Source organism: Nicotiana tabacum, chromosome 1, assembly GCF_000715075.1.
Source record: "Nicotiana tabacum cultivar K326 chromosome 1, ASM71507v2, whole genome shotgun sequence".
Classification (NCBI taxonomy): domain Eukaryota; kingdom Viridiplantae; phylum Streptophyta; class Magnoliopsida; order Solanales; family Solanaceae; genus Nicotiana; species Nicotiana tabacum.
The window spans coordinates 38916543-38929533 of NC_134080.1; the positions used below are offsets into that span (position 1 = coordinate 38916543).

Sequence of the window (12991 nt, forward strand, 5' to 3'; positions counted from 1 at the left end):
TTTGTTTGTAAAATCATGTAAACAAATTATAGTAGGTCTCTTTTTTTGGGTAAACAAAACAAGCTCATTTTTGTAAATTAAAATTAAATCTTTTATTTTCTTCATAGTAAATTAAAACCGATCAAACTTTAGCATACTCAACTCTAAAATCTTACAAAAATAATAGTAAAAAAAATTTTGGGTAAAGAATTTTGGTTAGAGTAATAGAGTCAATCTAAGGTAAAAGCACTATCCATCATTATGAAAAATGAATAAATAAAGAAACAACTATATAGTACTTTACGAAGCTTTTCGGTTGCTATGAAATAAGGGGTCCTAACTAGATTGTGTTGATGAGGGATTCAACAAAGAATTATATACGATAACACTATATTTTTCACTTATCACTGGAAGAAGAATATGTGGAAAATGAATTCTGTTAATTCACAAATGAAAAACTATAAATGCAACTGTATATGACCATTCTTCTTTTCAATCATTGGGTAGGAAAATGCTTGTTAAAAATTAACGTGTGTTCACTGTTAGTTGGACAATTGAAGAACCAAATAGTTAAAGTGAATTATTCAATAAAACTTGTACAAGTAATTACTGTTAGTTGTGATTGAGTCTTCGCTCTTGGAGAGTACATATCTTGAACCTGAAAGGGGATTGAAAATTTTCATATTAGAAAAATAATTCAGCTCTAAAATGTGAGAATAGGAAGCTTAATAAGAGTTTGACAACAATCTCAAAATGAATTCCTTGCCTAAAGGTTCTTACAAAATGTGAGAATATGTAAACTGTCTTTAGCATACAAGGCTGCCGTAAGAGTCCACTTTTCAAAATTATATTCTCCTTTAGACTTTCAATATTGTTTACATATTTTGACCATGTAAGTTGGTATTATTTCACAGATAACTTCTTAAAATGAGGACCAAATTGGGCGGAGCCAGGTATAAATAAGTTGTTCAATTGAATCTTATTCGTTAAATATGATAAAACTATTTTTTTACTACACAATGTTAAATCCCTTTAAAAAGAAAATGTTCTAGTAAAATAATAAGGGTGGTTCAAATATTACTCGAAATCATAAATACAAATCCTAACCGTGATATTCTAGTATTTTTTAATCCTCTTATATAAAAGTGCCAAACCACTAATAGAGAGAGACTGTTTTCAAACAGAAACCCGACATTCTTCCTTCCAAGAACTTTTCACCTTGCTCTTGGGAAGACTTGAACTCACAACCTCTTGATTGGAAATGGAGGTTGCTTACCATCAGAGCAACCCCTCTTGTCAATCTTCCAATTTCTAATCTGAAAAAAGAAATTTATCTTCATGGAATTTCTATAAGTTAGGTTTAGACAAATCAGTATCCTTTCTCAAGACTCTCATAAGAGTAATTAACTGATAAAACTAAAATATAAAGATAAGTAAATAGGTGGACAATAGGTTGCAGCTGAATCACTACAAAAGAGAGGCTACCAAACGGCTAAACGGCTGTTTAGAACGACTACCTAACAGTAAAAAGAGAGGCTTTCATTATTAATGGCTGTCTTGTAGTTGCTATTAATTTGATGCTGTTAACTACCACCAGCACAATAATGAACGCGAAAAGCCTTCACTATTTTGTGCTTTTCTCTCAGGTGGCGGAAGCATGATTTTTGCTAAGAGGTTCAAAAAAGAAAAATGTTAAAAAAAATTGTCACTAGTAAGAATTGAACCAATGACCTTACAAAATTTTTAAAACTTGTTGATCATCTATGCTTTTGGGCTATGTCAAGGGGATTCAAAACATAATATATAGAGGTATAAAGTAAATTTTGCCTTATATACAATATAATTTTTTAGCGAAGGAGGTTCGAGTGAACTCTCTTCCGCCCCTATAATTCTCTTCCTCTATTATTATTATTATTATTTTTTTTTTTGGTGAGGTTTTCGGGAGCATGCATGTTTACATTCGTTAATGGTCTTTTAGATTGAGTTTCTTATTAAGAATATAAACAGTTAGACATTCAATAGCAGACAAAAAGGTCTTAAACTATTACGACAATCATTGCATAGCCATCTGAAAAAAGGTGACTTTTTGTTGAGATATTAATCACAATAATGTTTTGACCATCTAATTGCTCGAAGAAAAGCTTCTCTTTCATATGAATAAATACTCGACTTGACTTATTAAGGCCGTTAGGTGAGTCAAGTCGAGTATTTATTCGTATGAATGAGAAGCTATTTTTCGAGTAATTAGATAGTCAAAACATTATTGTCATGAAGACAGAAGACCCTAATAATTTACAATAACAAATTCATTGTAATTTAACAAATAAGGTCTGGAAAATAGTATGTATGCAACCTTACCTTACCTTGTGAAGGTAAATTTTTTTTCCGATAGATTCTCGATTCAGGAAAATCATATTCAAGATTCTAATTAAAAAAAGCTTACATAAGCTAAATTTCATAATATCAGAAAGAATAACAATGATGAGAATATTAAATGACATGCCTTATAAGTAATTAATAGCTTAATTTTAGATAAAATAGTTCACACAATTGATTTAGATTTTCTGAATAATTTCATGTATTACGTTCACATGTTTACCATGAAGGAGTTCTTGATTTGCGTGATCTAAGATTATATAGGTGTAAATATGGTGCCGAAAATTTTCGTTTACACTTTTCAAGAGTTTTTTTCTTCTCTTGAGATGATGTGTCTTTTAACTCTAGCTATTATTTTAAACTAAAAATATAATAACATTTGAACTCTTGCTTTGAGAATAATTAACTTATCTTGAAGCTAAAGCAAGTTAATTACCTTAAAAGTAATATTTTTTTTATTTTTTTATTTTTTGCTTAATTCTTAAAAGTGATATAGTAAGCTTTATATGTGTTTAACCCACGAGGATATTTGAATATCTAAAGAAACAAAAATTAATTGGGAAAGAAGAAAAGAATAAAACTTTATATTCAGACGCGAGTGGCTTATGACGAATAAATGAGAAATTTATGAGTTGAACGTATTATTTGCCATTGAAGGTATAACTAATTAAGTGTGAGTGAATTTGTTGTTGTAACTAAAAGTGGGGTTGAACCTTTGTAAATTAAGATTGCATTGATTCGGAGACCTAAGTATCTTATTATTATTAGTAATCATTTTGTAGTTATTGATCACGCCCAACTATGCCTTATAAAAAGGATAATGCAGTCGTTGCAAATATAATCCGGTTTACAAGTCCGGAGTCGAATCCCACAGAGAACTAAGGCTTAGCTACAGCTGTTCACTATCACCAAGAAGACAAGCTTGAACAATTCCTAACTTATAGATATTTAGATTCTTGTGTTTAACTAATTGATTAACAAATTAAAATAATAAATTAACAACTAAAGATACTAAGAGTTAGAGACAAGATTAAGGAGGTCTAGAGTTATGATTTCCCCATTTGTCGGAATCCTTCCCGCTATGTCTTCTATAATTTCGCCTAAGTATTCTCTACCGATCATGAGCACTCTTATTACCGTAAATCTCTCCCGAGTAATCACGACAATTTACTAGACGCACTCTCCCGAGCTACGCTAGCTAGCTTTTGATACAGCTCACTTTAGATCGCACCCAAGGCTTCGTTATCCCTAATCCCGCCTTTAAACCCTCGGTTATTGATCCCTCATATACTCTGGGAGTGGTGTTGTTCAACAATTACCTAAATATGCACTCTCTCCCGAGTTATGCATACTAAATAGACACAGCTAATTGAGAGCTCTTCAATTAACTACAATAAGAACGTAGTTGAACAAATAGAGATTATACTACGGCTCAATTATATAAAAACATAACAAGAATTTATCCTACAAAAGGTTCTATCAAAACTCTAGATAACAAATTAGCTATTCATAATAGTATGTAAAACTACAATACTAAAAGTCATAACCAACAATGAAAAATAGGAAGAGGAAAGAAAAAACTTGTAGAAGAATTCCCAAGCTTTGCTCCTATTGTGTCTCTGCCTCCTTAGGTCAAATCTATGTCAAAAATATGTCCATTTTCAATTCTTGGCCGGCTTCCTTGGTTTAATATAGGGTTTAGGGCTTAAAATCCCGTGTTTTGCACTTTGGTCCCTGAAATATACGCATCCTGCCGCGGTTCCACCGCGGTCGCGCCGCAACCGCGGCCAAACACCCTCTCAGATTCTTCAGTTGTCCGCGACTGCCCTCTGCCGCGGTCGCGGTTTTTGACCCTCTTCGAGTTTTCGTTTTGTTATTTTATCATCCGTTGATCCCCGAACGCGATCCTGGCTTAATTCCTTGAGCTATTATTCAGACTTCAAAGCTCCAAACCACTTAAATTTATTACATAACATCTATATAGCTCGGAATTACACATACAAGGCATAAAACACACAATTAGTGCAAAACACTAGCGATTAAAGCACAAACTCAACTAAAGTGCAGTAAATTAGAGTGTAATAATCGACTAAAATACATAATTATAGTCTATCATCAATTATACATATACTAGTCCCTACTCCCTAGTTATATATACTTAGCTAACGAGCGAAGAAAAATACAAGCAATTTATTAGTAATAAATTAATAACAAAAGTCTACGTAGATTAGGTAAAAGTCGGCTGCAAAATTATTATAACTAAAAGACGGCAATAACTTGCTTCCAATAAATTACAAACATTTTATAAATTAATTAAAATATAAACAGCTTACTGAATAATGAGAATATTCTGAACATAGTTGACACCTATACTAATAAGAAACCTTTAATTAAATGATAATAGGTTAAGCTGACGATTTAGCAAATTTATCACCATTAGTATAATGAGTAATACTATCAGATTTTGTTTGAATTTGGCTTAGTTCAGTTGGATTTGACGATGGATGACAATTTGATGAATAAAAAATCTAAGAAAAAATATATTACTAAATCTTGGATCATCACGATTGGACAAGGAAGTAATTTTGAGTAGATGATCGGATAAGAAAAAAAACTTTTGGCCAATATTATCCTTGATGAAATGTCATTTGGCACGGGTAAGATTTTACCCCGTCAAATTATCTAAAATTAATATCAATTTAATATATATATATGGTAAGTGCATTATTACACGAAAGTCGGATTACTCATTTGGTGTAATACAGTCAAACTTCTCTATAACAACTTCATTGTTCCGATATTTTTTGGCTGCTATAATAAAGTGTTGTTATAAGAAACATATATTATAACATAATATTAAAATCGGTTCCGAGAAAAATATGACTTTTATAGTGAATGGTAAGTGCGTGTTTACAGGTCTGCAATTTTAGTATAACATTTTTTAAATTGTCGACTTAAAGAATCAATTATAATGATCCAGTCCATCTTCTTATATTTAAGTGAAATTAAACAATGAATTACTTCAATAAAAGAATGCTTAATTAATAAAAAATTTATCAAATAAACTACTTACTCAATAAAAAATTATTACCTATTAATATGTTTTAATAATTAATGAGTCTACTTCCAATTATTATTCTTAATAATTAGAAATGTTCTCTCTATGTAACGCCCAAAAAAAAGGAAAATAAATAAAGCACACGTGCGAAGCACGCCTTTATGCAACAATCGAATAATAAAAATAATTAATTAAAATCAAATGAGAGGGCAACTCCTAAACGACAATCATGCCACGTAAACAAATCAAGAGCCGTGCATTCTATTCATCCAACGACTAAACCAACCACTTTCAGTCCACGCTCAAAATCACAAACCTCTTTCCCAAGATTTAGGTACCGCTACTGAATTCCCATCACCAATTTTCCGACCTTTTTTCCGTTCACCGGAATTCAACCTCCGACATATTTTCCGGTGAACCCCACCTTCTTCCTGTTCACAGTACATTCATCTGTTCTGGTCCCCCATATGTGCACAGGTATATATAACAATACACAATACACATAACCACAGACATATATTCACACCGAAGCTTCCTTTTTTATCTCCATCTTTCTCTCTCTCTCTCTCTCTTTCCCTCTTTCTTCTGCCCATTGCTCAAAAATCTCCATTTACATATATATATATATATTCACACACTATAAATACTTGCTTTCTTCAATATTGAGTTTTCTTCTTCTTCTGCCTTTTCTTTCTCGACCAGCAGCTTTTATATGATCCTGATAATCAGTACAGTATATTGTTTTTCCTGAATCTTGTATTTAGGTTTCTGATTATTCTACTTAACGTGTAGTCCAATTCGTATTCTGTTTATTTTCGTCTCGAAATAAATAGGGGTACCTATAACCTATTTAGTCGTTGCACTTTCTTAAACTGCAGACCTGTACAAGACCTCGAATTTCAATCATATATTTGTGGAATAGGATTGTTAGATCAATTTTTGAAACCATACAGTGAACAATTTGTTAGTAGAGATAGAGATGGTTTAGTTGTTTATATATACAGATGTCAACATCGTTGTGATTTGTGACATGGTGTGAGTAGAGGTTGGGTTTCGATAAAAGTTGATAATGGCATATAATCCGAATCATATGTCACAAGAAATGGATATGCACCATTTCTCTGATGAAAATTCAGCAGTTTTGAGAAGTATATTACCTGAACAGCTAGCTCAGTCCTCGCCGGACGTTAAACCGCTGGACCACCAGCAGCCGCCGACGTGGCTCAACAGCGCAATCCTCCGACAGGAAAGTCATTATACCGGTACCGGTGGTCGTGGTGCCGGTGAGAATTTCCTCAATTTGCACTCAAACTCGGAGTCGTCGGCGGCAGCGTCACAAGCGTCAAATCAGTGGCTATCGAGGTCGATTTTACAGAGAAACGTAAGCGATGTTCAAACATCCAATAATTCATCAGCCGTAATGGCCGCCACGGATTTGAAGAACGACGACGGGAATAATAACAACGACAACGGGAACAACAACGCCGGCGGTCAGCTAACTGACAGTGAAGTCGTCGGTGGAGGCGGCGGCGGCGGCGGTACCGATGGAATTCTCAATTGGCAAAATGCGGGGTATAAAGCTGAAATTTTAGCACATCCATTGTTTGAGCAGTTGTTATCAGCACACGTGGCGTGCTTGCGAATAGCGACGCCTGTGGATCAGTTGCCGAGAATTGATGCACAGCTCGCACAATCGCAGCAAGTAGTAGCCAAATATTCCAGCCTTGGACAAAATATTGGTGATGATAAGGAACTTGATCAGTTTTTGGTAAGCTCTTCTTTCTTCTATTTTAACACATATGCAATTGAAGTAGAATCTTCTATATGTATTTTCAGTGGGAGACTCTTGTTTTTTTATAAGAATTAGGTTTGAAATTTTACTTTTTTCTGAAGAACTCTTCACAATTGAATCTGAAAAGTTTGTTTCTTGGTGTTTTATTGCTCTTTCAGATTTGTTTCTTCTTGCTTCTTGTATTTTATTTAATTAGGATGGTCAGATTTTCTGGGACTTGTCAGATCTCTTCTGTCTAAATTTAATGTTTTTACCCCATCTCCCAGTTGGTTTTTCAGAATTTGTTAGCTAAAGTTTTTCTTATTTCAGTGGTAAGTTCTGGAAAATGAAATAAAGCAATAGTTCTAAGTTCAAACTTAAAGTAAAGAAAACCGCTTCCATCACGGTTTCGAGTAGTAGAAACAATATCTCACAGAAATGCGGGTAAAGTTGTGTACGATAGATTCTTGTGGTCTGGTACTTCCGCGGACCCCGCGCATAGCGGAAGCTTAGTGCACCGGAATGCCCTTTTATATTTTAAAATTATGAAATGAAGAACTATTTTGATGAATATGTATGGTCTGCATTTGATATCACAAGGAAAGAGTTCCAAATTCAAAGGTAAAATAGAAGTAGCAGTAATTATCTTTGCTGTCTTTGCAACTGCTTCATTATTTTCAATCACTGGTTGGTTGCAGATGTAATAGTAGTAAATACTAACAAGTCTTAGCTCATATTGTCCTCTAAATAGTAAGACTGACTGAATAAAATGTCTCGTCTTAAAGACTTGTCACCTATTTTTTGTATTTACATAATTAAAGACAATGGCATGGGATCATTTACTGTGGCTCCTAGTTTTCTTTTTCAGAAGAGGTTGGAATTTCTTTTTGGAATTACTAGGGATAAAAGTAGGTGTCCAGTTTTCTAGAAACAGAAAACAAATGAGGCACCAGCTTCATCCAACTGCAGGAATCTCAAGTAATATGTTAACAATTCGACCATGTATATAAGCAAAAAATTTTAGATAACTTAATTCAGCTTAAGTGGATATAGTCAGTAATTATTGCAGGCTGCTACCTGTAGAGCTCTGATCGTTATGCCCTAATGCTAATGGAAGAAGTAAATATTCTCTATTTGTACTTTATTCTCATTAAGAGGCTTCTAATTAGGTAATTTCTTTAACTCTTCCGAAGGTTGACCAAAACAAGATCTTGTTAAGACCTTTCACGCTCCATCTGAGAATTATAACCTACTTAATCAATGGATTTTACTATTGACTGCAGCATCTCCGTTTTCAAGAATAATAAAATAGTATTGGTCGTCATTCACTGCTTGCTGCTAGCACAAAAAAGCGCTGTTGCAGTCATATGGGAAACTAATGTAATAATTTTTTGACAAGACTATGCAATATTGATATTGATATGAAACACAAAGCCAAAGCTGAACATATGTTTTTAGTTTTTCCTGATCAGGAAAGTGGATAGATTAGTATCTTGTGACTTTTCTGCTTAGGTATATAGATGTATTTGTTTTCTGGAATGTTGTGTTGAAGTCTCTTTGTTAACTTAAATGAGGAAATCTGGTAATGCAGATTAATTTGGTTTTTAATTAGATTACATCTTATGGTTTTCTTGATTAAATTCTAGTGCTTGTTTCTTCCAATTTCATTGTTTCCTTTGTTTCTCTTCCTCTCTCTTCCATGGCAAAGTGGATAATGTTTGCTTTAAGTCAGGGTCAGGCTCTCATGGGACGGAGAGCAATATGAAAAAGCATACCTTTTAAACTTATTTATATTTTACCGCAGATATTGGGTTGTTTTTAACTTATTTGGTGCCAAGTTATATCTACTACTAATTTATAGAAATAACTCCTGTGGTAACATTTTGTTATTGGCACTGTTTATGTAACTAACAAAACCAGAATTGTGGATCCTCGTACTGCATCCACTTAAATGTCGATAGAAATGTTCAACAACAAATAATTTATTTGCCTTCTGGCCATCAGTGATGTGGTACATAGAGCAAAAGATATCAATTCTGATCTTTAATAGACAGAGATGTCCGGAAGATGACTGCCTTCCCTGTTTAAGAAAACAGTGCAATTTATCACCTAAAAGAGTAGCCTTCTTTTTGGCCAGGTCAGGACATAATTTTCACGGTGGTCTTCAATGCCTAAAAATATAAACTTTTGGAAGTCCTGATGTGGTTCGGTTGCTTATTAGGAAATTTAGTTCTTTAGGTTTATCCTAGTTTAAGTGTGGAAACATTAGGACAGAGCAGAATCAATTAACAAATGAAATTTATAATCTTTCTGGCCGAGCAACACCTTTTTATATGGAGTAAAGAGTTCAGCCTGAGTGTCTGGAGCTTGAGTTATTCTTCTAATGATTGAAATAAAAAGAAATAAAATAATAACTTTCATACGAATATTCCCTTGACGTTTACACTAGCTGCATCTTGCTCTCAGGCCAATATCTTTTATTCATAAACCAAATCTGAAAATAGCTCGATGCTAGAGCTTACTTTTACTCTCATTTTGTTTTGTAGACACATTACGTCCTGTTGCTTTGTTCCTTTAAAGAACAACTACAACAACATGTTCGTGTCCATGCAATGGAAGCAGTCATGGCTTGCTGGGAGATTGAGCAGTCATTGCAAAGCTTAACTGGTAAGCATCCATTATTCATTTTGGGGCATTTTCATGGTTACTATTTACATATGCCTATTGTGATTTACTGTTGTCGATTTAATATTTGCTCAATATGTGTTTGGAGAGTGAACATATATTTCATGTAAGTTCAGTCTGCCTTTTACCTCTGTTAGAAGTTGAGAAGGGTTGGGGGTAAGGAAAAGCAGTATGTGAACCTACTTCATATTTTTGACCTTGCATTCTCGATTATCATTTTTTTACGTGCCTTTTTAGAACAGAAAAACTGCAGGATATAATTTCATGTCATTTCTTCAAATTTTAACATTTGATTTTCAGTGGCAGAAACTTTTGCCACTCTTTATTCATTGAGTTGGGTAAGTTCTTTGACATATATGTGTCTACTCTGCTAGAAGTATCAAACTAGAAAGTTCTAACCTCTGGTTGGTTTCGGAAATTGCAAGCATGAAAATATAGTAGCAAACGATCATCACGTTGAGGTAAACTATTGAGTTCGAGTCTTCTCTCTGAATATTATCACGTACAATTTGAAGGAATTTTTTATTTGATGTTTTATGCTTCAAAAAATACTACTACTTAATATGTAAATTTTCTCATTCCAGTCACACAGTTGAGGAAGAAAAAAAGGAAAGTAATTTATTATCTATAGTAAACTGGACTTCTCTCTTTGAAAGACATTATTTTTTACTCCAATTTGTTGATATTCTTTGTCGCTTGAGGTTGATGAAAACTGACAAATGGCAGAAAATATGACCTTAATGTGTTCCTTATTCAGTATGGTAGAATGCACTTCCCCTTTTCTCAATGACCATAAACAATTCTTAAGCTTAGGACTTCTGCATGGCATCTAACCTATTTAACATTTCACACATTTCTTCTTGTTTTATTTTCTTTTTTCATTATCTGATTGAAGAGAGGTCTTTGATCTTCCTGTGATGTTGAAAGTTTGAAATTACTTCCTCTTAACCTTATGCTGACTATTATCTCTTTTATTTTTATCTTTTCCCCTAGACTTTTCGGGCTGACCTGATTTTGATACCTTGATAAAGAATGTTTGAATTTTTGACAATGAACTGTGTATTTTTTAGTCGTGAACTGAAGTTAATATTCGTTCTTTATCTGCTTATGCAGGAGTTTCTCCAGGAGAAGGTACAGGTGCTACAATGTCTGATGATGAAGATGACCAGGTGGATAGTGAAGCCAATTTGTTTGATGGAAGTTTAGACGGTCATGACGGCATGGGCTTTGGTCTTCCAACAGAGAGCGAGAGGTCATTGATGGAGCGTGTGAGGCAGGAGCTAAAGCATGAGCTGAAACAGGTAGAGTTTTGCTATGATATTTTTTGATCTATTCTGGCCCTTATTGTTTTATCAAACTTTGTTTAACTCATCGGCCTCCTTCTCCTCTCTTCATAAATAGGGTTACAAGGAAAAACTTGTGGATATTAGGGAGGAAATTCTGCGAAAGAGAAGGGCAGGAAAACTCCCGGGCGATACTACCTCTGTCTTGAAAGCTTGGTGGCAATCACATGCGAAGTGGCCATACCCCACTGTAAGTTATTAATTATCAATCTTCCATTCTGATTTTCTTCACCTATAAGACCAGATGGCATCCTTTTGTACATTTTGCACTTGTAGAAGTACAGAAATCACAGGAAAGTTTAATTCACAGAAACTGTAGCCTTAGTTTATAAGGTAAAGTCTGGAAATACATTTTTTTTGTGCTGTCATCTTTCAAGAGAAATTAAGCTGCTAAGTATTTCGTCAACGAAGGTAATCTGTAACGCATCTAGTGGCTTTCACTTGGTAGATCCAAAAGGAAAATGAGTTGATAAGGTCAACTTGGTGTGAGAAGTTTGAATAATTAGTCTATTGGCATAACTTTGTACGTTCTGCTTGTTACAATTATGCTCTTGCTGTACTTATAACCTTCTACTTTCTTTTGTGGTTAATTTGTACACTTGCAGGAGGAAGATAAAGCTAAACTGGTACAAGAAACAGGCCTTCAACTAAAGCAGATAAATAATTGGTTCATCAACCAAAGAAAAAGGAACTGGCACAGCAATCCTTCCTCTTCTACGACTTCGAAGAGCAAACGCAAAAGGTAATGTAAGTTAAGTATATATACAAGTTTCTGTTTTCTTAATAAATTGTAAGTGATTCTGCTAACTTGATTCCAAACTAATCCAGGTAAAACTGCAAACACTATCATACAAGGGAAGGTATTATCAACTTATTAACAGCTTCCTTGGATATTTTTGGTCGTGCGTCCAGCTCAATTAGCATATGTGATATTAGTAACACAGTACTATATAGTATATAGAAAGATGATCCTTGATGTGGCTGGATCCAAGGACTCATTCACTTAAAGCAACAGGTCAGTTATTTCTCAACTGCAGAAGAACTGTTAAAGACAGGTCCTACTGCTTATGCGTTGAGCAAAGGCTTGTGGTTTTCGTATAGTCAGACGGGGAAGACGATGAATAGCAATATATATCAATCAAGCTAGACTTTGATCACAAATTAATTGGCACTGATATGAATCATCTATATTCATTCTGCATGGATTGAATGGGCGGAAAAGTCAGTGACTCATTGCTGATATTACAACATTTTTGTTACTATTTACAATATTTTTGTATGGGTTAGATGTGGGAGTGTACAGTTGAATAAGCTGGGTTTCATCAATAACTTTTCTTGTAGCCATGTAAGATTTGACAAAATGTGTAGATTTTCTTATCGCTATAGTTGGATCATATCATGTTTTGGTTTACAATGTGGAAAAAAAAGAAAAAAAGAATATTATGGTGGTGTTGATATTATGGAAACAAATATGTGCATGGAAGTTTATATATGCTGACGGAATTCGCTTAGGTTCAGAAATGATATTTTCCTGAACTGTTTTGGTAAGTTTAGGATGGAAAGTGGTAAGACAAGTAAAAGAAAGGTAACTTATCAACTGAAATTCATAAATTTTAAATTTTCAATAGTTTTTGCAAACAATCAAATATTAATAAAGAATCACATGTCTATATTTGCTAATTTAATATGTGTAAATGTAAAAAGAATCGAAAATATGCTATCTTTTCTCAACTTTGATTTGTAGAGGTATTGATCTAGTTTCCCTCTAGTTTTTGTATT

The 12991-nt window shown here is 33.8% G+C and overlaps 1 protein-coding gene across 2 annotated transcripts; it reads left to right on the forward strand.

Annotated features, from left to right (window-relative positions):
• Positions 1-5706: 5706 nt before the first annotated feature.
• Positions 5707-12682, forward strand: LOC107772204 (homeobox protein knotted-1-like 3). 2 transcript variants are annotated; one of them, XM_016591696.2, is made up of 6 exons: positions 5707-7181; positions 9731-9851; positions 10983-11170; positions 11271-11402; positions 11818-11959; positions 12041-12682. In XM_016591696.2, the coding sequence occupies exons 1-5, from the start codon at positions 6483-6485 to the stop codon at positions 11956-11958; spliced, it is 1281 nt and encodes a 426-aa protein (XP_016447182.1). In that variant the 5' UTR covers positions 5707-6482; the 3' UTR covers position 11959; positions 12041-12682. The 2 variants fall into 2 exon arrangements, with proteins under 2 accessions (XP_016447182.1, XP_016447183.1); XM_016591697.2 differs by having other exon boundaries at positions 11818-11954.
• Positions 12683-12991: the final 309 nt, after the last annotated feature.